The sequence below is a fragment of the Ruditapes philippinarum genome, unplaced genomic scaffold, assembly GCF_026571515.1.
Source record: "Ruditapes philippinarum isolate M1 unplaced genomic scaffold, ASM2657151v2 ctg1604_1_1_1_1, whole genome shotgun sequence".
Lineage (NCBI taxonomy): Eukaryota > Metazoa > Mollusca > Bivalvia > Venerida > Veneridae > Ruditapes > Ruditapes philippinarum.
In genome coordinates, this window is record NW_026856935.1 from 145,001 (window position 1) to 170,271 (window position 25,271).

At 34.7% G+C, this 25,271-nt stretch overlaps 3 protein-coding genes across 3 annotated transcripts; 2 read left to right on the plus strand and 1 right to left on the minus strand.

The window, feature by feature from the left end:
• Positions 1–1,803: 1,803 nt before the first annotated feature.
• On the minus strand, positions 1,804–10,816 carry LOC132748191 (mitochondrial import inner membrane translocase subunit Tim17-B-like). The gene is made up of 7 exons (XM_060737752.1): positions 10,678–10,816; positions 9,167–9,266; positions 8,910–8,973; positions 8,029–8,157; positions 7,221–7,256; positions 6,614–6,688; positions 1,804–4,499 (listed from the first exon to the last, which is right to left on the minus strand). Exons 1-7 carry the CDS (start codon positions 10,701–10,703, stop codon positions 4,405–4,407), a joined length of 525 nt encoding a protein of 174 aa, XP_060593735.1. The 5' UTR covers positions 10,704–10,816; the 3' UTR covers positions 1,804–4,404.
• A 472-nt stretch (positions 10,817–11,288) lies between these two features.
• LOC132748193 (uncharacterized) lies at positions 11,289–12,941 on the plus strand. The gene has a single exon (XM_060737755.1). The coding sequence runs from the start codon at positions 11,289–11,291 to the stop codon at positions 12,939–12,941; it is 1,653 nt and encodes a 550-aa protein (XP_060593738.1).
• A 3,607-nt stretch (positions 12,942–16,548) lies between these two features.
• On the plus strand, positions 16,549–24,825 carry LOC132748192 (thiosulfate sulfurtransferase-like; the record flags this gene model as incomplete). Its single annotated transcript, XM_060737753.1, is given in 6 exon segments — positions 16,549–16,704; positions 17,345–17,504; positions 20,958–21,153; positions 21,838–21,933; positions 22,883–23,015; positions 24,741–24,825. Coding segments are annotated over 6 exon segments (737 nt in total), but the record flags the coding sequence as incomplete, so codon positions are not given.
• Between the last annotated feature and the right edge of the window lie 446 nt (positions 24,826–25,271).

The window sequence follows — 25,271 nt, forward strand, 5'->3', positions numbered from 1 at the left end:
AAAATAAGATAAGTTATAGTAAATAATAACGTTGTCATTATTTTAATAATTTATATATTTCCTTGTTTTCAAAGACAAGAATAAGATAATTTATTAGTTCCATTAAAAATGTTAATCTATAAAAGATGCTATGTTATTTATAATCATGATTATAAGACATACCACGTATCAGCAATGGATATTTGAATAACAGTAAGAAAATAACAGACACAAATGGCTTCACTATATATTCCCTAACTTGAGTTGAGGGAGAAATCACATTAATATAAAAGATAACATAAATAAGAGCTCTGCTGTGTATTTTTGACTCAGATAAAAACAAATAAACAAATAACTCTACGATAAAATACCTACTGACTTGCTCTCCCTTTTCTGATTAGATGAAAATTATATATCTAAAAATATCTGCTCTCTTTAAAGGTTAATAATACATCTTTGTCATAAAGTTTAAACATTTTTTTTGTACATTTGCAGTAAAATGATATAATAATGATAACTGACCACCTGACTTCTGGAAGGACCACCTAACTTTCAAATCTAGTGGTCCGGCATACCACCTGCTAAAAAAGTTAGTGTCGAGGCCTGGATATAACTCCCAAATAATGATGTAGAGTTGTCATTCTTGTCAAATGCATTTGTTCTTACTGTGATCTATCCTGCAATGAAGTTTTAAATTAATCTGTATATAAAGCTTTATGAGTTAAGGTCTGGGCAAGAATTATGCAAGCAAAGAAACAAAGGTCAAACAATAACTTCAAAAGAATGAAGTGAAGAGTTATCATACTTGTACACTGCAATCATAATCAATGGAATCTATCCAACTATAAAGTGTCAACTTGTATTCCAAAAAAGTTTTCATGTTAAACTTCTACCAGATGTTCAACATGAGAAATAACAATAACTCAAAAATTATGAAATGAAGAGTTATCACTTTTGTGCACCCATTCCACCCTAAAAATAGATCTAAAATATAACTACCAAAAATGAATAAAGTTTCGAGTTTATATCTCAAATACTTTTTGAGTAAAGCTACAGACAAAGAAGTAAAAAAAATAGCAAAGCGAAGACTCCAGACAAAAATTAAAATAACAAAGGGCTAAGGTGGAGTTATCATTCTTTAGCACTGCACTCCTCTTCAATGGAATCTAACCAACTATGAAGTTTCTAACTGATATCTAAAATACTTGAGCTTCAGACAAAAAAGCTTGACAAACTATTGCCATATCCCATGCTGCCTTTTCATCAGGGTAATATAAAAGGTACTGGAGCAAGACTAGTTTAGAGGGGTACCACTGTAACCAACAACCTTTAAAGCAATATTATACACCAAGCAAAGAGGGAGCCCTTTAAATATTTCAATATAACCTACGAGTTATATTTGTTTTTGTCATATTTTTCAGCAATATACCTGTGTTCCAGAGGTCAGTACAAATGTTTTTCTTCAAGTAACTAAGAACTCTTCAAGTGTAGAGGAAATATAAAGTTCACAAACACTGCCAGTCCAATAGTTTTGTTTGGCACTTAAACTTATGTAACTCCTTGTATGAAGGCATTGAACCATCCAACTGTCCTTGTAGGATGTGATCTTAACTAGGTTTGACACTTAAATCAATGTACCTACTATTTGCCTGGGGGGCGGGGGCTTGGGTTTCAATTGACTAATGCATAAATAAAATTGTCGATCAGTAAATCTTTGGTACAACATGCCTTGTCCGAATCTAGAAGCAGAATACATAAACCTTAGGTACCTAGACCTGTCTGTCTTCTTACTCAACTTATCACATACAAAAAACAGGAAATGTATCTTGTTTCTATATTTTATTTTAAAAATTCAACAAATAGTAACCAATTATTCATTTATCATTACAATCAAATAAAACACACTTTCGGCATTACTCCACATAAAATACAATGTGTAGTTATACATTTAATACAATTTAAGTTTGTTCTATTTGAAAAACTATACATATTTACAATCAAATATGTCCATTTGTCATCAATATTTTAACATTAAATAATTTTCAATCATACATACTAAGGTTCTCTAAAGTACCTATTCTTTAACTTATGATAGATACATAGAGATTCAAATAAAAAAGAAGATAATTTTAAAGCGAAGAGACCGAATGAAACAATATCAGTAACACAGACCCATGCTGCCTGTTTGATGGCATTGTAAAGGTCAAATGGCGACTTTCCAGCTTTACTGGTGGAGGAAGACCTCCAGTGCCCCTCTATGCACTATTTCAATCATGAATGGGCACCTGGATAGAGCCTTCATATTCCATTACCTAGACTGCCTGATGTCCGAAACAAAAGCTAAAACATCAGCTTTGACCGTCATTTACAAATGCTGTTATGTATATGTCAAAACCTTCAATGACAAAAATATTAAAATAATACATTCCAGCACATGTTAGCTAAATCTTAATCATGAATACACCACTTGATAATATGTAATATAAAATTATCATGTCACCTCTGTACTAAAGTTATAGACCTAAAAAAAATCTTAACATTATTAGACTTAAAAACATTCAGTAACATTCAGTGCATCTTAAACAAGAGCTGTCCGTAAGACAGCGCGCTCGACTTTTTTATTGCTTGCCAATAAAAAAAGTTTTTGCAGTAAAAGGCAATACAAGAATCTCTGTATTTTTAAAGTGAACAATGGCCATGAGCATTAAGATATTTAGTGAAGAATTATTTTACTGAATTGTGTGATACCCTTGAACACTGCAGCAAAGTTTGAAATGTTTAAGTCAAAAGAGGGCTGGTAAGAAAGAAAAAAAAACTAGTTGTTTGATACCCTTGAATATTACAGCAATGTTTATATGACATAATTTATGGTAAAGTGAACAAGTGGATAGGAATGAATTTTTTTAGATTTTTTAAGTTTTTTAGTGCTTGCCTATAATACAAAACATTGACAGTTAAGGGCCATAATTCAAATAAAATCTTTGACAGAATTACCTTCTCCAGGACATGTTTGGGAATCATGATTGTAAACAAGTATTCCAACTTTCAAATTAATATCTCAAACAGTTCAGTCAAAAAGTGGACTGGTACTAAAAACTTAACCAAGATTCTAAGTCGATAAAAGGCCTTAATTTTTAAAACAAATCCTTGACAGAGTTACCTTCTCTTGCGTACAGATGGGGGTAATGATGTGAAATAGCATTAAAAGTTTCAAAGCAATATCTCAAAGGGTTAAGGCAATAAGTGGATTTTACCCATATTCAATGTATTTTCTAAGTCAAAAAGGGGCATAATTCTGTCAAAAACCTTGACAGAGTTATGTCCTCTTGTCTGTTGATGAAGGTCGTGATGGTAAACAAGTATGGTCAGTTTCAAAGCAATACCTCCAATGGTTTTGAAATAAAGTGAGGTGGTACAAAAAACTTAACCAAGCTCAATACACTTTCTAAGTCAAAAAAGGGCCATAATTCTGTCAAAAACCTTGACAGAGTTATGTACTCTTGTCTGTAGATGGAGGTTATGATGGTGAACAAGTATGGTAAGTTTCAAAGCCATACTTGTAATACTTCTGAAATAAAGTGGGGTGGTACGAAAAACTTAACCAAGGTGTGACGCCGACGCCGGGGCGAGTAGGATAGCTCCCCTTTTCATAGAAAAGTCGAGCTAAAAAGTGGTCATAAAACACACAACCAAACGTTTATAAATCTTTTAATCAAAATGCTTTTTAGATAATATGATGGGTGAAAAATGAACTGTGAAATAATGATGTCTATACAATAAGTTTACGAAGCACTGACAAGATATCTTGTACCTTTACACACAGAGGTACAAATACCTTTATCACACAACTTTTCTATAGTGTTCTCATGCATTAAACAAACAAAACCTTAAAGAATGAAAAAAATTTAAGCATTACCAAAGAAGCCAAAAAAAAATTTACCAATTTATTTAATGGGCATTAAATTTCTGTTGGAACTGTAAATTTTTTTTTAAATTCTGCTTCAAATGAAAAATATCTATACCTAAATTAATCCTATGGTTATGATACAATCTTTTGTATCTAATTTACCGTGCAATGTGACAAAGCACTGCCCTCTATCCTTGGTTCAGCCAATCATGAGGCAGAACGAGAACCTTAACTGCCCATATACCAACGATATAACTCTAGTGACCCCAGGATGTTTAAAATGTATAATAACATAACGTAGCAATGATTTGATTTATCATTCTTTCGTTATCACATGTAGCTTATCATGTCCTAGACACATAGCTTACGAGATATTAAAATGATATAGCGTCACACTGGTTAAACTGGCAGTTACTTCTAAACACAAGTGCAGTTGTATCAGTGCTCCATAGCATTTCAACTTTAGCCAAGAGAGGTAATCAATACTAAATGTTAGAATCACTAGAGTTAGCTCCCTGTCATTGATAATTGCCTTGATGTGGTTGATCCATTGAACCAAAACCAATTGGTGGTTTAGAAGGAAGTTGAGATGGATCTTCCATAATGGCATTGGCTGAAATGAAAAATAAAACATGTCTTACAACTACACACAAAAATTGTAGCTAAATTCTTACATGAAAAATGTTCACTATCACTTATAACAAGAGGGCCATGATGGCCCTGAGGTCGCTCACCTGTATATAGCCCCCCCCTCCCCCGGGCCAATTTTTACCCAGGGCTTTTATTTGAACAGACTTGGTAGACACCCATGAGAAGATGTTTCATGCTAAAATCTAAGTTCTAGCTCATTGGGTTTTTTAAAAGAAGATTTTTTAAGTTTTTACTATACACATATAGTTAAAAACAATGACACCCCTGGGGCAGGGCCAGTTTTGACCCCCGGGCTTTTATTTGAACAAACTTTGTAGATATTTACTTAAAGATGTTTCATGTATAATATCTAAACTCAAGCTATTTGGGTTTTTTCAAAGAAGATTTTTAAGTTTTTGCTATACACATATAAGGAAAATCAATGACCCCCGGTGCGGGGCCAGTTTTGACCCCAGGGCTTTTATTTGAACATACTTGGTAGACACCCATTAGAACATGTTTCATGCTAAATATCTTAGCTCTAGCTCTTTGAGTTCTTTAAAAGAAGATTTTTGAAGTTTTTACTATATGCATATAGGGAAAATCAATGACCCCCTGGGGCGGGACCAATTTTGACCCCAGGGCTTTTATTTGAACAAACTTGGTAGACATTCACTAGAAGATGTTTCATGCCAAATATCTAAGCTCTAGCTTTGACAGTTCTTTAAAAGAAGATTTTTAAGTTTTTGCTATACACATATGAGGAAAATCAATGACCCCCGGTGCGGGGCCAGTTTTGACCCCAGGGCTTTTATTTGAACATACTTGGTAGACACCCATTAGAACATGTTTCATGCTAAATATCCTAGCTCTAGCTCTTTGAGTTCTTTAAAAGAAGATTTTTTAAGTTTTTACTATATGCATATAGGGAAAATCAATGACCCCTGGGGCGGGACCAATTTTGACCCCAGGGCTTTTATTTGAACAAACTTGGTAGACATTCACTAGAAGATGTTTCATGCCAAATATCTAAGCTCTAGCTTTTACAGTTCTTTAAAAGAAGATTTTTTAAGTTTTTACTATATGCATATAGAGAAAATCAATGACCCCCCGGGCCGGGGCCAATTTTTGACCCAGGGCTTTTATTTGAACAAACTTGGTAGACACTCACTAGAAGATGTTTCATGCCAAATATCTTAGCTCTAGCTCTTTGGGTTCTTTAAATGAAGATTTTTTAAGTTTTTACTATATGCATATAGGGAAAATCAATGACCCCCTGGGGCGGGGCCAATTTTGACCCTAGGGCTTTTATTTGAACAAACTTGGTAGACACTCATTAGAAGATGTTTCATGCCAAATATCTAAGCTCTAGCTCTTACGGTTCTTTAAAAGAAGATATTTAAAGATTTTTCTTTCGGTTGCCATGGCAACCAGAGTTCTGCATGAAATGGAATTCTTTGAACAAACTTGATAGAGCTTCATACAAAGAGTATTCCTGCCAAGTTTCATTAACATTGGCCTTGCGGTATCATAGAAGATGTCCTTAGAATATTTAAAATGTGGACGGAAGACGGACGCCATTTGGTTGGCCATCCTAAAAGCTCACCTGCACTTTGTGCAAGGTGAGCTAAAAATGTAAAGGTTTAACATTATTTTTGATGCTTTTGGAAAGAAAGATATGCATGAAATGGAGCATTTACAAAACCACTTTTGATATTGGGTTTAATGGACCCGAGTTTTATACCAACACTGGTCCTCTTTTTGCAAAAGCAGCATTGCATGACTTATAAATATCTTTTTTCAGCACCTTATCCATGTATATTGACAGGAATGTCTTACAAGAATAGTATTTGTACATTCAGATTACAACTATGAGGACTGATGGATTTTGCTATGTTTATATGAATTTATTCAAGTTTGACCGAGTTGGAACCTATAAGCTGAATAAAACACTCTCAAATCTGTCCCTGAAAACAACCAGTACTAAGTAAGAAATAAGTGTAATATTAATTGCTCATGGAAACAACGGCTTGCCCATAATAGGGTTTGAACCCACGTGGCCATGCCACCACTTTGACTTATTTAAAATCATCATACCTGGATTAAATTGTTCGGCTGTATATCGTGTAATGATAATACCAATTCCTTCAATCATTGCTAATAAAACACCACCTGTAACATACAAACATGCGTAAATGTTAAGATATATCTTAAACAAGTTCTTAAATCTTTACAAATTCAATTTTAAGATGTCGTACAATAAACTACAGACATCAGCCTTATATTCATATGTCATTCTGAAAAATTTATGTGTAATTACATATATTTCCAATAAAGTCGATAATAATAAGGTAGGTGGCGCCATAACTCAGTTGGTTAGACCAATGGCTGTCACTCCTGAGGTCCCGGGTTCGATCCTGGGTAACACCCAAGGGATTTTTCAGAAACACTTGCAGTGTTTCCAACCTAACTAGAGGTGTACTGGTAAGAAATCCAGGTAATCCTCACATGTATCAGTGCTATGAACTGGGCATGTGAAAGAACCAAGGGGTCTGTCTATTCAATAAGAGCTAGGGACTGGTTTCCGGATTCCCTTGTATCTCATAGCTGTCTCTCAAGTGACTAGTCTAGAGTCATATCTACATCCACGCAAGGGGTTTGACATTAATGGAAGATAGATAGAAGTGAAATGTTTGTCACTTACCAACAACTGCTGACCCTAGCATTGTGGCTTTACCCTCTGAAAAATTCATTTAAAAATGAATGGTTATGTATGTTTTTGTGAATATTGTAGTTTTTTTGTGAAAATTGTATACAACGTCTTAACAATTTTATGAATTGATTTTTTAGTTAAATCATTTGATTCTATTATGGAGAAAAGCTCTCATGTTCACATAATAATGTCTTTCTTATCAATGCACATTTCAATCCATAACAGACATTACTGTATATGAACTTCACTATACCTATAGCTTTCCATTTATTCTATTATGAAATACATAGAAACAGTGTTAATGACTACATCAAAATATAAATATCCCTGCAATGTTAAATTCCTTCACTTTTTCATATGCACTTTAATAAATTCCATAGGTTTAGTCCGATCACAAGTAAACATTACAATTCAAACCTTCCATACAAAAAGATTTTCAGAGGCTTCTTGTTTGTTATTTTTGTATATCTCATGTTTTAAGTTGCATCAATACTGTAGAGATCATATAGCGACTTTCCAGCTTTACTGGCAAAGAAAGACCTCAAGTGCCCTTCAATGCATTATTTCAGGCACAAATGTGCACCCAAGAAGAACCACTGATGTTCCATAAGGTAGCTGGATAACTTCCTCACATAAAAGGATACTAAGTCCCTGGCAGTTTTGAACCCACAGCAGTGAGGCAAGTGGTTTGAATTCAAGAACCGTAACCATTTGGCCATGGATGCCCCTACATCTTGTTTATCATTCAGGTATTTGAATATTTTACCATCAAATCTTAATCCTTGGATATTAAACTTACTTCTTATTGATAAAATAGCTCCTGTTAAGGCACCGCTTGTTATTGAATTCCATGGGTCTTCCTTTTTTCTTACATAAACTAATGAACAATCTATTGCTGAAAACAGTCCTCCCCAAACAGCAAAGTTTCCTGTCAATCAAAACAGCAAGGTTATTTAAATATTAACAACATCATTGCCGTAATATGAAATGCCTTGATATCACAGTATGATTCAAGGTTTAATTTTTGACCAATTAAATCAGCCAGCCTCCAGATACATGGTAATATTAAATTGTGAAATGAACAAACAAAATAATTTTCACATTCCAAATTTGCAAACAGCATTTACAACATCATAAACTTCCATGATATGTATAAACCCCAAGTGGCAAATCATCCGAAGGAAAATGATGAAATACTTGAACTGCAGATAATTTTAGGGCAATGACTCATTTCTTTCATGATGTACATGTATGCCAAAACATGATGAAACAACTCCCATTATTTCAATTCAAAAATAATATTTCTATATTGCATGATTTTACATAAACAGATCTTATAATGTAACTACTTAATAAATTTATAACCTTAACACACTTCATACACATTTTTGGTCATAGTGTGCATACTTTTTAAATGTATTCAAACACTTTTTTGGTCACGGCATTTTCCCCCACACATCTTCGGTCATAGCTCAGCAATTGGTCCACCTAATTGACTTTCCTCAGGTTATCTAACCAGTAATTGACCACTTCTCCACAAATGACTGTCAGACAGACTATTAATCTCACATGATTTCCTTTTCCTAATCAATAATGGGAGAAAATGAGCCATTTGACTTTTATCATTAGACTTATGTTCACCTGATATGATGAAAATAAAAGATGTGTGAATGAACCTACCTCCTGTTATTGGTGCTTTTGCTTTAATATTAGATATGGAGCTATATAAACGCCTATAGTTTCCCTGAAATAAAATAAAACAAAGAATGAGTATAGGTTATATTAATCTGGCAAACATTTGGTTGAACTACAAGATAGTACATCTATTTATAATAACATTTAAGACAAAAATTTTCAATAAAGAAATTAGTGTTATGTTGCTTGAGACTGAATCTTACGGACAATTCACTTTCATTTTCAGTGTCTTGTATACTTACACTTGGTGCATTTCTAAATCCTGAGATACCATGGAACACTGAACCTCCCAACAATCCCATAGAAAATGCACCACCACAATCATCTACTATACGCCATGGGCTGAAAATATAATAATAACTTCTTGAACTCTAGTAATGATATATATGATAGATGTAAGGCCACTGAAAATTTCTGATAATGTCTTTTACTAACTGAGGCATGTCACATTAGTTAGACTGATGATTATAAGATTCAACGCCTCCGTGGTCAAGGGGTTAGAGTCGATGACTTCTAATCCAGTTACCTCTCTGGCATGTGTTCGATCCCCGGGAGATGCTTTGGTAGTTTAGCACGGAGGAAGGTAGTCTAGTACTGGTGTAACTCTCCAGGAACGATGGTTAGGAAACTACCTGCCTATATGACTGAAATACTGTTTGGAAAAGGCGTAAAATGAAACAAACAAACAAAACATATTTAATATGAATGTCCCTACTGTTAGTGTCTTTCTCAAGTTTCTGCAAACAGGACATTACTTTAAAAAACTTCTTATTATAAAATCATATAATTTTTCAACGCATATACAATGTACTTTGTAACGTAATTTCCTTCGTATTCTTTTTTGTTTTTTACGAAATGGTGGGGCATCTTCATTAAAGTACACAAACTTGCACATTATGTTCAGTATGAGAAGAACGAAAAGATACAAAAGCCGGTTCTTGGTTAAAATCCTCTTTTTAAAGACAAAAAATAACTTAAACATTTTCGACTTCTGACAGTGCCATACGGCTAGACAATACTATGTGTACTGGTTAGCCGTTCATGACTCACATACAGGAAGAACTTTTGGCTTGCCTGCCCTTGTCACCTGTACGAAATGTTCCGCCCGGAAATGAAACAGAATTAGCACACAGATTCTGTCCAGAATAAAAGTTATCTGAACAAGTTAAATAAAGAGCATATTACGGGCGTATTTGAGGTGGAATCGGGACGGAATTTGCTATGGTAAAGCTAGCCACTTTCAAAATTTAAACATTGCATCAGTCTTCATAAAAATTCCACAACAGCCATCTTAATTTCATTTTATTTACTACTGAAAGCATTTTATAAAGAGCAATCCAGTACTGCTTCGTCTCACATTATAAAAAATATGATGATATCATCAAAATAAATCATCTTACATAGTCAATTCTCAAAAATTATGTCAGGTAGACATGTGATATTATAAATGTCTGAATTTGAGATACACGTTCACCAATTACTTCTAAATTTCTAAAATAAGCTAAATATATCGTTTCGTACAAAGTTGCATTCTTTCATATTGAAGCAGATGCCATTGATGTGTCAACAGTTGTTGTATAATTACCCCACCCACCGGTTATTAACATGACCTCCAAGTTCGGTGACACAAAACTTTTAATCGGCGGTGAAACTACGTGCTAAATATGTTTAAAAATGTAAATATAGCTGATATCAAATCAATTAAATGTATCTTACATAACAAAAACAAAAAATAAGAGTGTTAAACACAAACCATGGATCACGTGCGTATTCTTCCATCTCGATTTCTCTTACGAAATTATAAAGGAACGCATAAACCCTCACACGAAGCGATCAAAAATAATATCGCTGTCATCTATAAACAATATATATGCCGTAAAAACCGTTACATACCGTATATTTCCGCCTTGCAAGACTAAAAAATCAGCATGCGTCTCCGTTTTTACATTTTTTCGCTCACACCGTAAGAAGTCATGCGTTTAAATTAGATGTGAAGTGGTGGCTGAAAGTTACTCAATGTCAGGCCTCTCAATCTAGAGGTCGTGGATTCCAACCCTACTGGCAATATACAACCATGTTTCTTCATATAGGACACCTAGCTGAACTGGTTAAAAATCCAGGAATATTTCAAAATAAGCTTCAAGCTTTTCTCACCGTTGAGCCAAAGTCAGATTGGTAATATTAGTTTGTTTAACCTTTACCCCGCTAAATATCTTTAAAATACTTCTCAATTTTTCAATCCAGACAGAACCATCCATCATTGTAGAAGAAAAAATATATGAAAATATGGACTGACTGAATAGTTAATGGACGTGCATGTTATTATTTACCTCTGGACCAGTATACTGCACCATAAATGCATAAATGGAGCAACGTGCTATAGCCTGTGATGACTGCGACCAGTGGATACATAAAGCCTGCCTGGGTATGTCTACCACCATGTATAGCAGACTCGGAGAGAGCACAGACACCTGGTCATGCCCATCTTGCAACAAACCAAACAACTCCTCAATAGTATATTCAGTCGTAGCTGATGACCATACAGATGATCAACCCAACCCCTCTTTTTCATACAGTGTTTCAGATATATCAATGCAGTCCAGATCTAGCGTGAGTACTGAACACAGCAACTCTACCTTCAACCTCTCTGGTGCAAACATAATTACCTCCTCACCTAAGCCTCAGCAAACCTCAGCCAAATCCACCGCGAAGAAAAACATGCTACGCATTCTTAATATAAACTTCCAGAGCCTACGTAAAAAGGGGAAACTCCTTGAGTCAATCATACTAGACTGCGACCCAGATGTTATTTTAGGCACCGAAACCTGGCTGGACAGTCAAGTGGCCTCTAGCGAAATACTGCCAAGTGACCTTGGCTATGACATACAGCGGAGAGACAGACCTGAAAACCCCCATGGTGGAGTCCTTATAGCGGCAAAACACCATCTCCTGCTACACAACATTTACAAGAGCAGTAACACAGAACTGGTTAGTGGCACCATCAAGTCAGGATCCAAAAACATCACAATAGCAACCTACTACAGACCACCAAACAGGACTGATTCTGAATACCTCTCAAAATCAACAGAAGAGATTAGAACTTTGAAGCCCAAATCGAAGAACAGCATATTTATTATTGGGGGAGACTTCAATTTACCAGACATAGATTGGAAAACTCTTAACATATCTGGATCACAGTACCCACAGAGCACCAGCAAACACTTCCTAGATATGATAGCTGACTCCAACCTAGAACAATTAGTGGATTTTCCAACCAGGAAAGACAAGGTACTAGATCTGATCCTGACCACCCACCCCAGCTTCAAGATGAGATGTAAACCTATGCCCTCGATAGGGAACAGCGATCATGACATTGTGCTCCTCGACACTTCGATCCAAACATACCATCCACGCCCAGCAAGACGGAAAATATTACTATGGAAAAAGGCGGACCTTAATGCCATCAAAGAAGACACCCGTACTCTAGCAACCGAATTCCAGAACACCCCATACACAGACATTGAATCGATGTGGCATGCTTTTAAAACAAAGATCACAGAAATTATAACCAAGAGAGTACCATCTAAACTCACTTGTTCTAAATATACAAATCCATGGATGAATTCCACCATTAAAAGAACCATTCGACGGAAACAAAAAGCCTTTAAGAAAGCTAGGAAATCAAACTCCAAACGAGACAGAGATCGTTACAAGCGACTGCAAAAAGAAGTCCAGTGGCACACAAGACGAGCAAACCGGCAGTATATGCAAGACATCATCAGTGACAGTAGTCCAGACAACAAGAAGAAGTTCTACTCCTACATCAAGAGCAAGGGTCAGGAAATGGTTGGTGTAGCCCCCCTGAAGAACATTGCTGGTTTCATTCGGAGTGACAGCAAGAGCAAGGCCAGTATACTGAACCAGCAGTTCAGCTCTGTCTTCACCCGAGAACCCACAGAGAACTTACCTGACAAGGGACCAAGTAGCCACCCCAGCATGTCATCTATTTACAGTTAGGGAACCAGGAGTACGGAAATTACTCCAAAATCTTAACTGCCATAAAGCTGCAGGCCCTGATGAGATTCCGACCAGGTTCCTCCATTTAGCTTGCTGATGAACTGGCACCAATACTTACCCGCCTTTTCCAGTTTCTCCCTTGACTCTTCTGAAGTACCTCAGGACTGGAGAGATGCAAATGTAGTACCCATCTACAAAAAGGGAGATACACACATCCCGGCCAACTATAGGCCCGTCTCACTTACATCGATCACCTGCAAGATCCTGGAACACATTGTCCACAGTAATATAATGTCACACTTTGACACCAACCATATACTGAGAGACAACCAGCATGGTTTCAGGAAACGTCGCTCATGCGAAACTCAACTTTTAACAACAGTTGACACCATCGCCAAGTATCTCTCAGCGGGGTACCCAAGTAGACGCCATTCTACTTGACTTCGAGAAGGCGTTCGACAAAGTCCCTCATTCCAGACTCCTCTACAAGCTAGATTTCTATGGCGTGAGAGGTCCCTTAAACCAGTGGATCAAATCCTTCCTGAGCAACCGCAAGCAACAGGTAGTCCTTGAAGGCACCAAGTCTGATCAAGATGATGTTATATCTGGCGTTCCCCAGGGAACCGTTCTAGGTCCACTTTTGTTCCTGGCCTACATAAATGACATGCCTGACTGCACATCATCTGACATCCGACTCTTTGCGGACGACAGCCTCATGTTCAGAGTCATCAAGAGTACAAATGACAAGACAAGGCTGCAACAGGATCTTGAAGCTTTGGAACAATGGGAACGAACCTGGCTTATGCGCTTCAATGCTTCCAAGTGCTATGTATTACACATATCATCAAACAGAAAGATAGATCACCAACACCAGTATATACTTCATGGCCAAGTCCTGCAATCAGTGGACCACAGCAAATACCTTGGTGTAACTGTCTCCAACAACCTCTCATGGGACAAGCACATACAGAATGTAGCTGCCAAAGGAAACAGAACACTGGGATTTGTGAGGAGAAACTTGAAGGATTGTACACCACAACTGAAAGCAGCAAGTTACTGCACTTTTGTACGCCCAGGTCTTGAATATGCAGCAACGGTTTGGGATCCTCATCTTCAGACACACATAGATTCACTTGAGCAGATCCAGAAAAGGGCAGCCAGGTTTGTCAAAAATGACTATAAATCCAGAACACCTGGATGTATGACAGAAATGCTGAGGAGCCTGGATTGGAATACCCTCCAACAGAGAAGGAAGGAAGCAAGGTTAGGCATGCTCTACCGCATTCAACATGACCTAGTAGACATCCCCAAGGACAAGTACCTACCACTGAGTAACCAATCCAAGAAGAACACCAGTGACAGTAGAACACGTATACGTTTCTACCAAGAACGCACCACTGGCAGGATGTATACAAATACCTTCTTCCCAGGACAATTGTTGATTGGAATGGCCTGGCATCAACAGTCACCGCCGCGGAAACATTGGATGCTTTCCGCGCGCGCCTGCCGGCCTCCGTCTAAATTCACTTCACAACGTCTCTGTAAATAAAGTTTTTATCAGTTTTTACAACTTTTATCGCTGAGCGGAAGAGTGTTCCATCTCACCATGTACATAGTTTTCGCAGAGCCTCATTACGTTCCTTTTGGATCCCGGCTCTTATACTGGAAGAAGAAGAAGAAGAAGAAATGCATCAATAAATTATTAATGACCGCATATCTTTTCTAACGAGCTCTGTTTGCGTTTCTCACAGGAATAATTTAGATAATGTATCAATTTATGATGGTTCATAACTATCAGTAAATGAAGTGTAAATTATATGGCTGAACTTTTTTACACTTTTTTCAGTTTTATATCTGTAACATAAGAATTAAGCGGTTAACTTGTAAAAGCATACAATATTTTTATTCATTGTTTTTATTGTTTTATTGAAATTGACAAATAGTTTCAGAAATTTTAAAGATGTACTATGCTCAAATTTGATATTAGAAAATATCCGTCTCTTTGTAAAAATAAAATGAACATGCTTTGACTTCATAGAATGTAGATATGTTATGTTTAAAATCCTAAAAACTGTAGGTTGACACAATATGAATCTATAGTGTCATTTAAAAAAACTGGCAATCTTATTTTTAAGAAAGGACCAACTTAACTTATCCCGTAATAGGAGCGCAGCTTCTCATACATATTTTATTCATTCTTTAAATCAAGTTAGATATGTTCAGAAAGAATTAAATGACACTGAAGTAAAATATACGTCTTATGTTGTAACTGTACTATTATCCCAAAAGATTGCTTATTCATAACAATAGACGAGTTATATCGCCTTTTTAATAGAAACCATGTTACAGGTACATGTACACAAATGTATCACCTTTTGAAACTATTGTATATACTATTTTAAACAATAGAGATACATGTATTTCTCATATATTTCTATCCATGCATACCAACATAAAATCGAATATAATGTCATACACGACCGATTGCAACAGCTTGTGTAATTTAAGGTACCTCACCCATAGTGGCTTGCAATTTTTTCCCCGGGAAATTTTCACTTTCGTTTTTAAAGAATATCAAGGAGTTATGCTGGCTGATTTACGCCATGTCTTATTTCTACCTCGAAAATGCCCCTTTGTCGTATCTTCGCGTCTCACATTCAAAGAAACATAAGAACAATTCAATTTCACAAAAAGACACATAAAATGAGTCGTGTTTTTGCAATTTATTTGTCGTGTTTTTGCATTCTCACATATTTTCTTTTTCGTTTATAATATTATTGCTTTTATACCTTTTGCATCAATGCTTTGTCTAATGTTGCATTTCCGATGTTTCGCATTATTCTTCGCGTCACGATTACGCACGTGCAGGAATATTACACACCTGTCATATGCAACAGCACAGGAATAATTAAAGGAGTCAAATTTAAGTTTGAATTACAATGGTTTAGATCTAAATAATATTCACATTTGATCATAATTATATATTATCATATTTTGTGAGTATCTCTCCGTCGCTACTGATGTGTACACGTGCTTGTACAACCGGACCATGCAACTAAGCAATATACAGCGCTGCGAAAATAAGACAATGCAACAATGCAAAACAGTGTAAATGCGAAAATACGAAACTTAATTTTGCCCTTCGAGTGTGCAAAAGGGGAAACTAAATGATTAAAAAAATCGAAGATGCAAAAATACGACATGTCGTAAAAATGGCAGACATACGTAATGTCATTTTCGGTATTTCGACCGCAGATAAGTGCTACCGATTATCCACAGTGGTATTTGCGGATGTTTCTAAATTCAAAATTTTACTATTTCACGTTTAAATGTTGAATTCTGCTTAAGCCGGTGCTAGGGGGCGTGGACGGTAACTTGCACTTTCCAGTACCGTCCATGGACAGGCTCAATCAAACCGAGCCTGCAACATTTTCAATTTTGCCGTGTTGGGCTTTCTTTAGGGATTCTGTATTTATCTATTTTGTTATATTCATACATATGTTATGTTTACAAAATTCATTTGTTTTATTAGAATATCTAATATGAGCACGATGCATCTATCAAGTGATGGAAAAAACACACTATGAGTAAGCCTTTACTTCAACTACGACGACGAGGAGGAGAAGATAAAAAAAACAACAGCATAAAACAACAACAACAACAACAACAATTATTTAAATGTGATGAAGGAAATAAATGAATTACATAAAACAATGCATACCTATCAACATACTCGACGTCACAATAGTCGGACATATACCAGGTTATAGTAGTATTTCATTTATTTAAATTGTTGACTTTAATGAAACTTATACAATTTACTTAAATAATACAGACACACATTTCTCTTATTATAAATTATTTAGTATATGTTTTTATAGTAAGTTTGTATTAATATATGTAATTTGCAATGATAACATTAAACTAAATATTAACAAATTTTTTCGAGGTTTAAAAGTTATAGTTTTATAAAATGTTTATTATCATGGATGGAAAAAGACAGTTTCTTTATTTAATCGGAATAAAAATATCAGTTATTGCCTTCATCTCTCGTGATTGATAATTCATTGCCCCCTGTCCGTGCAGCATGTTATATTTGCTTCGATTGATATGTATTCTTTTGTGTGTGTGTGTGTGTGTTGTCATTTTTTTATTTAAGAAGGCCGCATTGTAAATAAGATGTAAATAAGATGTTGCAATCTGTATATATATAAATAAAGTTATTATCATCATCATCATCATCATCATCATCATCATCATCATCATCATCATCATCATTATTATTATTATTATTATTATTAAGCGATGTAATTTTTGGAATTAAATTCACGAATAAGGATGCCACTTATATAAAATTATGACGTCAACTGTTGTTGTTTTTTTTGCCATTACGTAAGCTTAACATCCGGACATGGCAGCTGGTGGACAACCAACCTTAGTGTCAGCCTTGTGGTTGCATGAACAGATCGAAAAAGAGGGTGCTTCATCCAAGAACATCCGAATCCTCGATACAACTTTTGACAGATTCAAGAAAATAGACACATATGAAGACTGTTATTTGAAGTAAGTAAACAATTATAACAATTTTATTTTAGATATATATACTTCAATTGTAAATTGTCTGCTGCATGTATATAGATTAGAATCAACACTTTATGTCAATTCTTTCGTCAAAGGTTTCATTTCCATCGTGACGTTTATGGCCAAAAACTAGTCTGATCACTCATGCGAAAACCTGGTCTGGACCGAAGAAGTACGAGTTCAGACCGATGACGCCTGGATAGAGAGGCAGGCATCATAACCCCAATGTCAAGACTTTGCCACTAAATTAGCAGCAAATCAGTGGCTCCCTTGAATTCACAAATATTTCTTTTCTTACTTTATATTAGAATTATTGTAAGCATAAATGTATGTTTATTGTTACTCTTCTTTGTATCTTATACATTAGGATAATAATAGTAACGCGCCGGTCAGGTCCACTATTACGGTGTAATATTGTACAAGTTATTACTAGTCAAGCAAATACCTTACGAATATAGAGGTAATATTTCAACTGTCGGCGTAACGCAGTTGGTAAGGATCCTATCTGTTTTATTTCTGGTTAATTTATGATGCTGTACATTTTTGTTTTTGAAAAATTGAAATCTTATAGTTTTTTTCGCCTGTCATTATTATTAAACTGCTTAATTTTTTGTATATATTTTAAGCATATTTCAAATTATCTTATTTTTCATTTTATATTATAAAAACACTATAAACACTATTGCATTACATTTACTTCCATGCAGATATTACATGATGAATAATTTATTTAGACATTTTGTTGTATTGCTCACACCTTTCACTAACACACCGACGCGCACTATTTCCTGCCTATAACACTCGCGAGAGGGGTTGGCAGTACTCAGAGATAGATAGATATTAAGTCAATGTATTTTCAGTCTTATCTAGCTAGTTGGTGCGACCATTATCTGACTCAAGTTCAGCTCTACTTATATATTCCATGTAGCGTTATTTAGGAGCTGATTTTAATCAGATTGGGTGCGACCATATACTAAATGAAATGCATTATTGTACATACATTGCATTAACGTTATATTGGTTGACACTATAAATAATTGTGGTATTATTGTACACTGTACTAATACTACTTGTATTGGGCCGAACGAACACAGGGCAATTACCGGTATGTTTTATGTTGTTTGATAGTAAGACAATATAAAAATCCTACAAATGTACGACTGTCAATCTGATTAAAATCAGCTCCTTAATAACGCTACGCATTAGGATCTGACATCGACCCATAGGAAGTCACCTTTTCGTGGTCTTTCAAACAACCAATCATTTGCGAGCTTTCATTATTTTGAAAGCGGTGCCTTTCTACTTTTAAACCTCGGAAAACTAATACTAATTAGGTAATTTTCACGATTCCGAGAACAAACATGGCGTTGTCCATATAGCCGACAGGTAAACTGGCAATACAATGCCCATTAAAATAAAGAAGGCGAAACTTATACAGTGGTCATCAGATCTACATGGAATAAATAAGTAGATCCGAACTTTAGTCAGATTGGTACGACAGTTCATTTTCGTCTGATGTAAAAAAAGACACATTGTTAAGCTTGAGCTCATAGCAAAATGCCTGTGTAATCCTGACGACTTTACCGAGTTCGCCATATAGGCATTTTACCATTTTTGTGCAAATTAACTGTTATATTCGATATTCAATTCTTTATGTCCTGTTTTACCTTTAAACGTGACTCTCATAGACAATCAGTACTGTATGATAAGTTTGCGTAACAGCCGGTATATTATTAAAACACGTGTATTCGCACCACAAATGATTAATTCTTACATTGTTATGTTTTTATAATTTATACAACATAGTCCGTAACGAGCCGCCGGCTATATATTTCTTAGGCTTAAATGTTCAAAATTGTACGAATACAACAAATTATGGCAACTAAGGTCGTAGCGACACTTAATGTCACAGCTGTAACAAATGAAATTATAATTACGCAAATTCTACAGCACGGGGAATGCACGTTCACAATAAACTGATTTTATTATTATTATTTTTTTGAAACCACTCTAGAAACAATAAGTAAAGGATTGTAAATTCGCAACGTTTCTCAATCGACGAAGCTTCGAGGGGTTAAACCTCTCTCTATCAAAAAGCTTACTGTTATTTTTTAAAATCACATTTTAAAACCTCATTTTTCTTAACACTAAGTCAATTACATGTATAAATATTTTCCTCTTAGAGAAAGAAGGTTTTAACGATTTGTATGAAATAAACAGCAAGTTCCTTGATAAAGAGATGCTTAAACTCTCGAAACATTGGAGATCGACAGTCGACACAGTCCTTGCATTTTATTATGTAATCTTATTTATATACATTTATTGCATGCTTTTCGGTGGTTTATAGAAATATATCAGTGATATAAAACTGGTAATTTCACTGTTTGAAACAGTGAAATTACCACTTTGATAATCTCACTGTTTTGAATTTAAGCCCCTTACGCTGTTTCAGTGACATACCAGCGTGCACAGAACTGGGTACCAACTTAATGACGAGACGTCGTAAATGACGTCACGTTGTATTATTATTTGGCGCGCTTTTCATTCAGTATTAGGTTTGATGTCTTTTTGAAACGTTTCTTTGCATATAATAAAAAGAAAATTTGTTTAGTTTAGTGTAAGATCGAAATATACTTCACCTTGTGAACACCAAAAGTTCATATTTCACTCGTGGCTGCGCCACTCGTGAAATATACCTTTTGGTGCTCACTCGGTGAAATATATTCCTATCTTACACTAAACTAAACAAATATCCTCTATGTATATTTTAAAGTGTAATATCGGATTTTAAACGCAGTTTAGAATTTCTCATTCACAGACAGGATTAATATTAATCACCATTTTTTTCAGAGATGAAAATTAATTATGCACAACTTACACAATTTAAGTGGTTACATGGTTACTTTCTACATTTAGTTGTACCAAGTAGACAATTCAATTCAATTCTGATTTCTATCGGCAATACAAGAATATTATGACTGATTCGTTTGCCGGTGAGCATTTGTTTCAGGTACTAGTAAATCAGTAATTAACCATTGGACAGTTGACAAACTGTAAGTCTCTAGTAACATTTTCCCTCGCAATAAATAGCCACATAGATACTTTATTCATGTTGGGCAATCCAATGTTGTTTTTTTTTTGGTCTTTCTACGCTGAACAAAAATAGTTTCAATCACTTTACCATAATATTTATAGAATCATAATACCCTATCTATTTTTAAATTGACTGGCCAATTTATTACGAAAGTTTTTAATTCTTCTTTTAAAAACTTACATATATATTATTGCTTCACGCGATTTGAATATTACTACGTCAGCAGTCGATGGAACCAATTATTTTCAATCTTCTGGGCCATGAGAGTCAAAGTACGTGCGTAAATATAGTTCCAATTTTATTTAGTCATAAGTTAACGAACATAATGATAATTATTACAGAGAACATATTCCAACTTCTCTTTTCTTCGACCTGCATAAATGTGTAGAAAGCACACCGGAAATACCCCGAAATTTACCGAAGGAAACCAGCTTCACAGACTATGTGAGAAGTTTAGGGGTGTGGCCTGATACCCACGTGATTGTGTATGACCGAAATGACCTTGTTCCAGCGTTTCGTACATGGTGGTTATTCAGGGTAAGAATTTTTCTAAATTTTGAAAATCATGTGTCAAATATTGTTATGTTATTCTCTCCATTCTTTGTAATTTAACATGATACGGAGATCTCTGAATATTTGTGTTTTTTTTTTGTTGACAATGTACATGTTGTATAGCTGTCTAACTTAAATGAGCTGAAGTTAAGGTACAACTTTTATGAAAACCAAGTTAAGTCCATGTAGAACTTTTAAATCAAACTGCTGAAAATGTTCTTTTCTGATTATATTGCGCATTCAGGTTAATTTCCATAGTAAAACCCTTTGTGTGCGCACTTGTATCAAAGGATTTCAATAACTTTCAATGTTTAAAAGAAACATACTGGCACCATCACGTATCATTGGATTGTATACAATGTCAGACATTATCATTTTTTCATTTGTCCATGATTTGTTGGTTTTATTGTTATATATAAGAACAGATTTTTAAATGGCATTAACAATCAATACACAAAAAGGATTAGACTGGGAGCAACCTGATGCTTATTGAAGTTTTGATTTCTGTTGTAATTTACAGTTTAGATATAGATCTAAAATGAATCTTAGAAGTGTAACAATTTGTACTGTATTGTGAAGAACACTCCAATGGGTTCTTGATACTACTCAGAAACGGCCATTACTGAAATGTGGCACACATGTCAGTCTAGAAACACTTTTGTTTTTCAGTTATATGGCCATAAAAAAGTAACGATTCTAGATGGGGGTCTACCGAAATGGAAAGCAGATGGGTATGAAACATCCACAGATGTACCACATGTTGAGGTAGAAATTATCTTGATTATTTTTTTTAAATTTAATTCATTCACACTCACACCTACACACACTTACGTGGTTTTAAAAGAATATATACATGTACTAATATATATTAAGGATATACCCCATTCGGTAAATGATTATGTATTTACGTGTTTGCTTATAGATGTATCGATATATACATTTGTAAATTGTTGACATTAACAGTCCACAATAACAAACAAGCAAACGTATGGAAAATAAAGATTCAAATTTTAAGTTTGTGTAACTCTTTAAATATTTTCTACAGGATAACTGTTTAATTGGTTAAAAGAGAAATAAATTATCGAATTTTATATTAATTAAAGTGACATAATGCCCATCCATGGGTAGATATAGAGTGAACAGGTCAAAGTCAAAATAAGTTAACATTTTCTCATATTATAATTTACTTCACATGAACGATACATAACTCACTAGGCCCTGTGAAATGTGTGTAATTATCCGTCGGAATGTATCTGTAACTTTCAATTTATAAAAAGAGTGGGGCAGTCTTTTTATTTATTTGGGTAGATTTAGTTTTTACCCTAAAAATTTTCAACTACCATGTGTTGGTCAATCACCATTATAACGATCAGTTTATTGAAATATATAGTCAATTAAAGTCAATTTGACAATGAAACAATGAGCATAATGTCACTTTAATGCAAGATCTAGCTGACATATCAGTAGAACCATCGACTTCACCCCACCCACCCCCTTCCCACACATAAACAAGCTAATCAGCGTAAGGAATATTTCGTAACAGTTGAGTTGCATGTGGACAAAAGCCAAGCGCATCAACCAACCTGCTGCGCTCCTGCGCATCAGCCAAATAAAGTTCCCCTACCGTTCACTTTATGTCGAAGTTACGTTAGCTGCTGAAAGATCGTACCAACCTGTTAAAGAACTAACATTTTAATATTTTCATGTTTTCCAGAAATCAAATTTTGTGATAACTATGGATAAAAGCCTGTTGTTTACATATGACGACATGAATGAGAACGTGACGAAGAGTAAGAGCCGACAGATTGTGGACACTAGAAAACGTGACGACCCTAAAATGATAGACAGTATGTGCTATACTATCATCTTTCTTGTCTTCTATATATGTTTTAAGGCACATTGTTTCTCAGAAACGAATGAATATTTCCTTCTTTAGAAAAGGCAAACATAAGTTCTCTAACGTTTAAACAATGGTTTTAGATCATGCCAGAATAAAGTAGCGCTAAATGTGAAATTATTTGTTATAATAGTAGCAAAATCTCAACAAAGTAGTATTTTGACTTCCATAGAAAATACATAAATCACTATTACTTTATTCATTGTCAAAAGGCAAAACAAGTAAAAAGAAAATTGTTTAGGTAATTTGCAAATGATTTTTTTTTTGAAAACTTTATCAGGACACCAAAATAAAAAAATAGCTTTTGAGAAATGAAAAGAAAATCATTTCTGGGACATAATGGGCCTTTTAAGCAACGCTCTTTAAAATCTGATCCATTAAAAGTACATGTATTTATAAAGTATTTTGACGTAAACCAACTTTGTTTTTGTAAGACATACAGACCGTGTTATTATATAAATAAAATGGGTTTTTTGGGGAAAAGAAAAAATCATCCCCGGGGGAAAAACTGTACCCCAGCGTAGCCCAGGAAAAATTTTTAAAGAGGATTAATTTTTATGTTCCCCCAACACCCCTTGTTATTTATTATACCCCCAACAATTACTTGATGATCTGAATTTTTTAACTAAAAACAACCGTTACAAAAAAAACCAAGAACAATAAAAAAACTTTTTACCTTTCAAATTTTTTGGCACTGTGCCACTTGGGGAAATGTTTTCTTTTTTCCTTTTGGAAGTTTTGAAATTTACCAGAAAACATAAAATCTTTTTTATTCAGAAAACAAAACACTAACCCATTTATAAGGTTATGATCTGTGAAATCTGATCCTTATGCATCCAGAATATTCTTCGCATGGTTTTTGACAAAGTGCATTTAGAAAATAACGATGATATTAATTAGATGTTTGTCCACCAACTCTATCTGTAACGTTTCACTGGTCCACCAACTCTATCTGTAACGTTTCACTGGTTAAAATTGTTAAATTATCCTTTATTGCATGCTTTAATTGTCTGCATGTTCCAGTTTGACACAAAATTATTTACATTACAATTACTTCCGTTGAAAACGGATGTTTCCTGTTGACTATTCAACAAAAAGATATTTAATACGCGAAAGGGACTCTAGGATGCAAAGAACTAAATTTTATCAGAGTAATAGTTACTTCGGCGATGCCCTATCGTCGAAAATAAGAATGAATCGTGAAAAAAAATGGCGGCCATTTTATTTCATTTTATTTAGAAAATAGACCACGTGACCAGATTTTATACTGTTAAAATACTGTTACCTATGTAACAGTACAAAATTCGTAGTCACGTGGTACACTTGCATTAACAGTAAGAATAACTCCCAGAGGCATATGGGAAATTAACATTACGAAAAAAGTTAGGGGTAATAATCCTTAATGACTCACTATTACTGCATAAAAATCATTTATCTACATCGCTAGCTAAAACTTAAACTCGTCCTTATAAAATGTTCGCCACATGACCTAAATGGTGTTGATGTGCCGTAAAACCAAACAAACAAACTTATAAGATGTATTTTTGGTCATATTTATGCGCTGATTGGTCATACCCTTTCTTGTTTAAAAAAGAGAAAAGAAAGACATAGGTATAAAACTTTTTGTAGCATTATTATAATATTTAGTGGTACAAATATGTAATTTTTCTGTCAGGGAAACTTGATGGTGGTATGATTCCAATGTCTAAACTGTTACCATACACCGACCTCTTCAATACGGACCTAACTATGAAATCTCCACAAGCAATCAAGACATGTAAGTATAATGAATATGTACGAGGGTTGTTCAAAAAGTAATAAAGTAATAGGACTGCAGGTCACTGTTCAAATTTTTTAATTTACGTACACAATTTTACAAGAGGCAAATATCGGAGCATATCCTTTACAGTGAAAAAAAATCAAAACAATGGGTAATCATATCAAAGGGTCACGCGTTTAGCACATTTATCTATTTATCATTTATCACGTATGCTCAAATTGCAGAAAACATTTTACGATCACTGTACATATGAAAATATTCTAAATTTAATCGAATATGAAGATGCAAGACCATTATTCATATTACTATTTGAACAACCATCGTATTAATAATTGTAAAAAATGTTCACATTATCCGCTCCTTATTTTGAGAAAGCATATGTCAGTTTTACCGGTTTTCAAAACATACGAGGTATGTTCAAAAAGT

What these genes read in the sequence shown, in the direction of transcription:
- LOC132748193 (XM_060737755.1), top strand. Translation starts at nt 11,289, where the DNA reads ATGGAGCAACGTGCTATAGCCTGTGATGACTGCGACCAGTGGATACAT.
- LOC132748191 (XM_060737752.1), bottom strand. Translation starts at nt 10,703, where the DNA reads ATGGAAGAATACGCACGTGATCCATG. An exon ending in GAATACGCACGTGATCCATG is followed by an intron (nt 9,267 to 10,677) that starts GTTTGTGTTTAA and finishes TTATATTTTCAG; the next exon opens with CCCATGGCGTATAGTAGATG. An exon ending in AGCTATTTTATCAATAAGAA is followed by an intron (nt 7,257 to 8,028) that starts GTAAGTTTAATA and finishes TGAATTTTTCAG; the next exon opens with AGGGTAAAGCCACAATGCTA.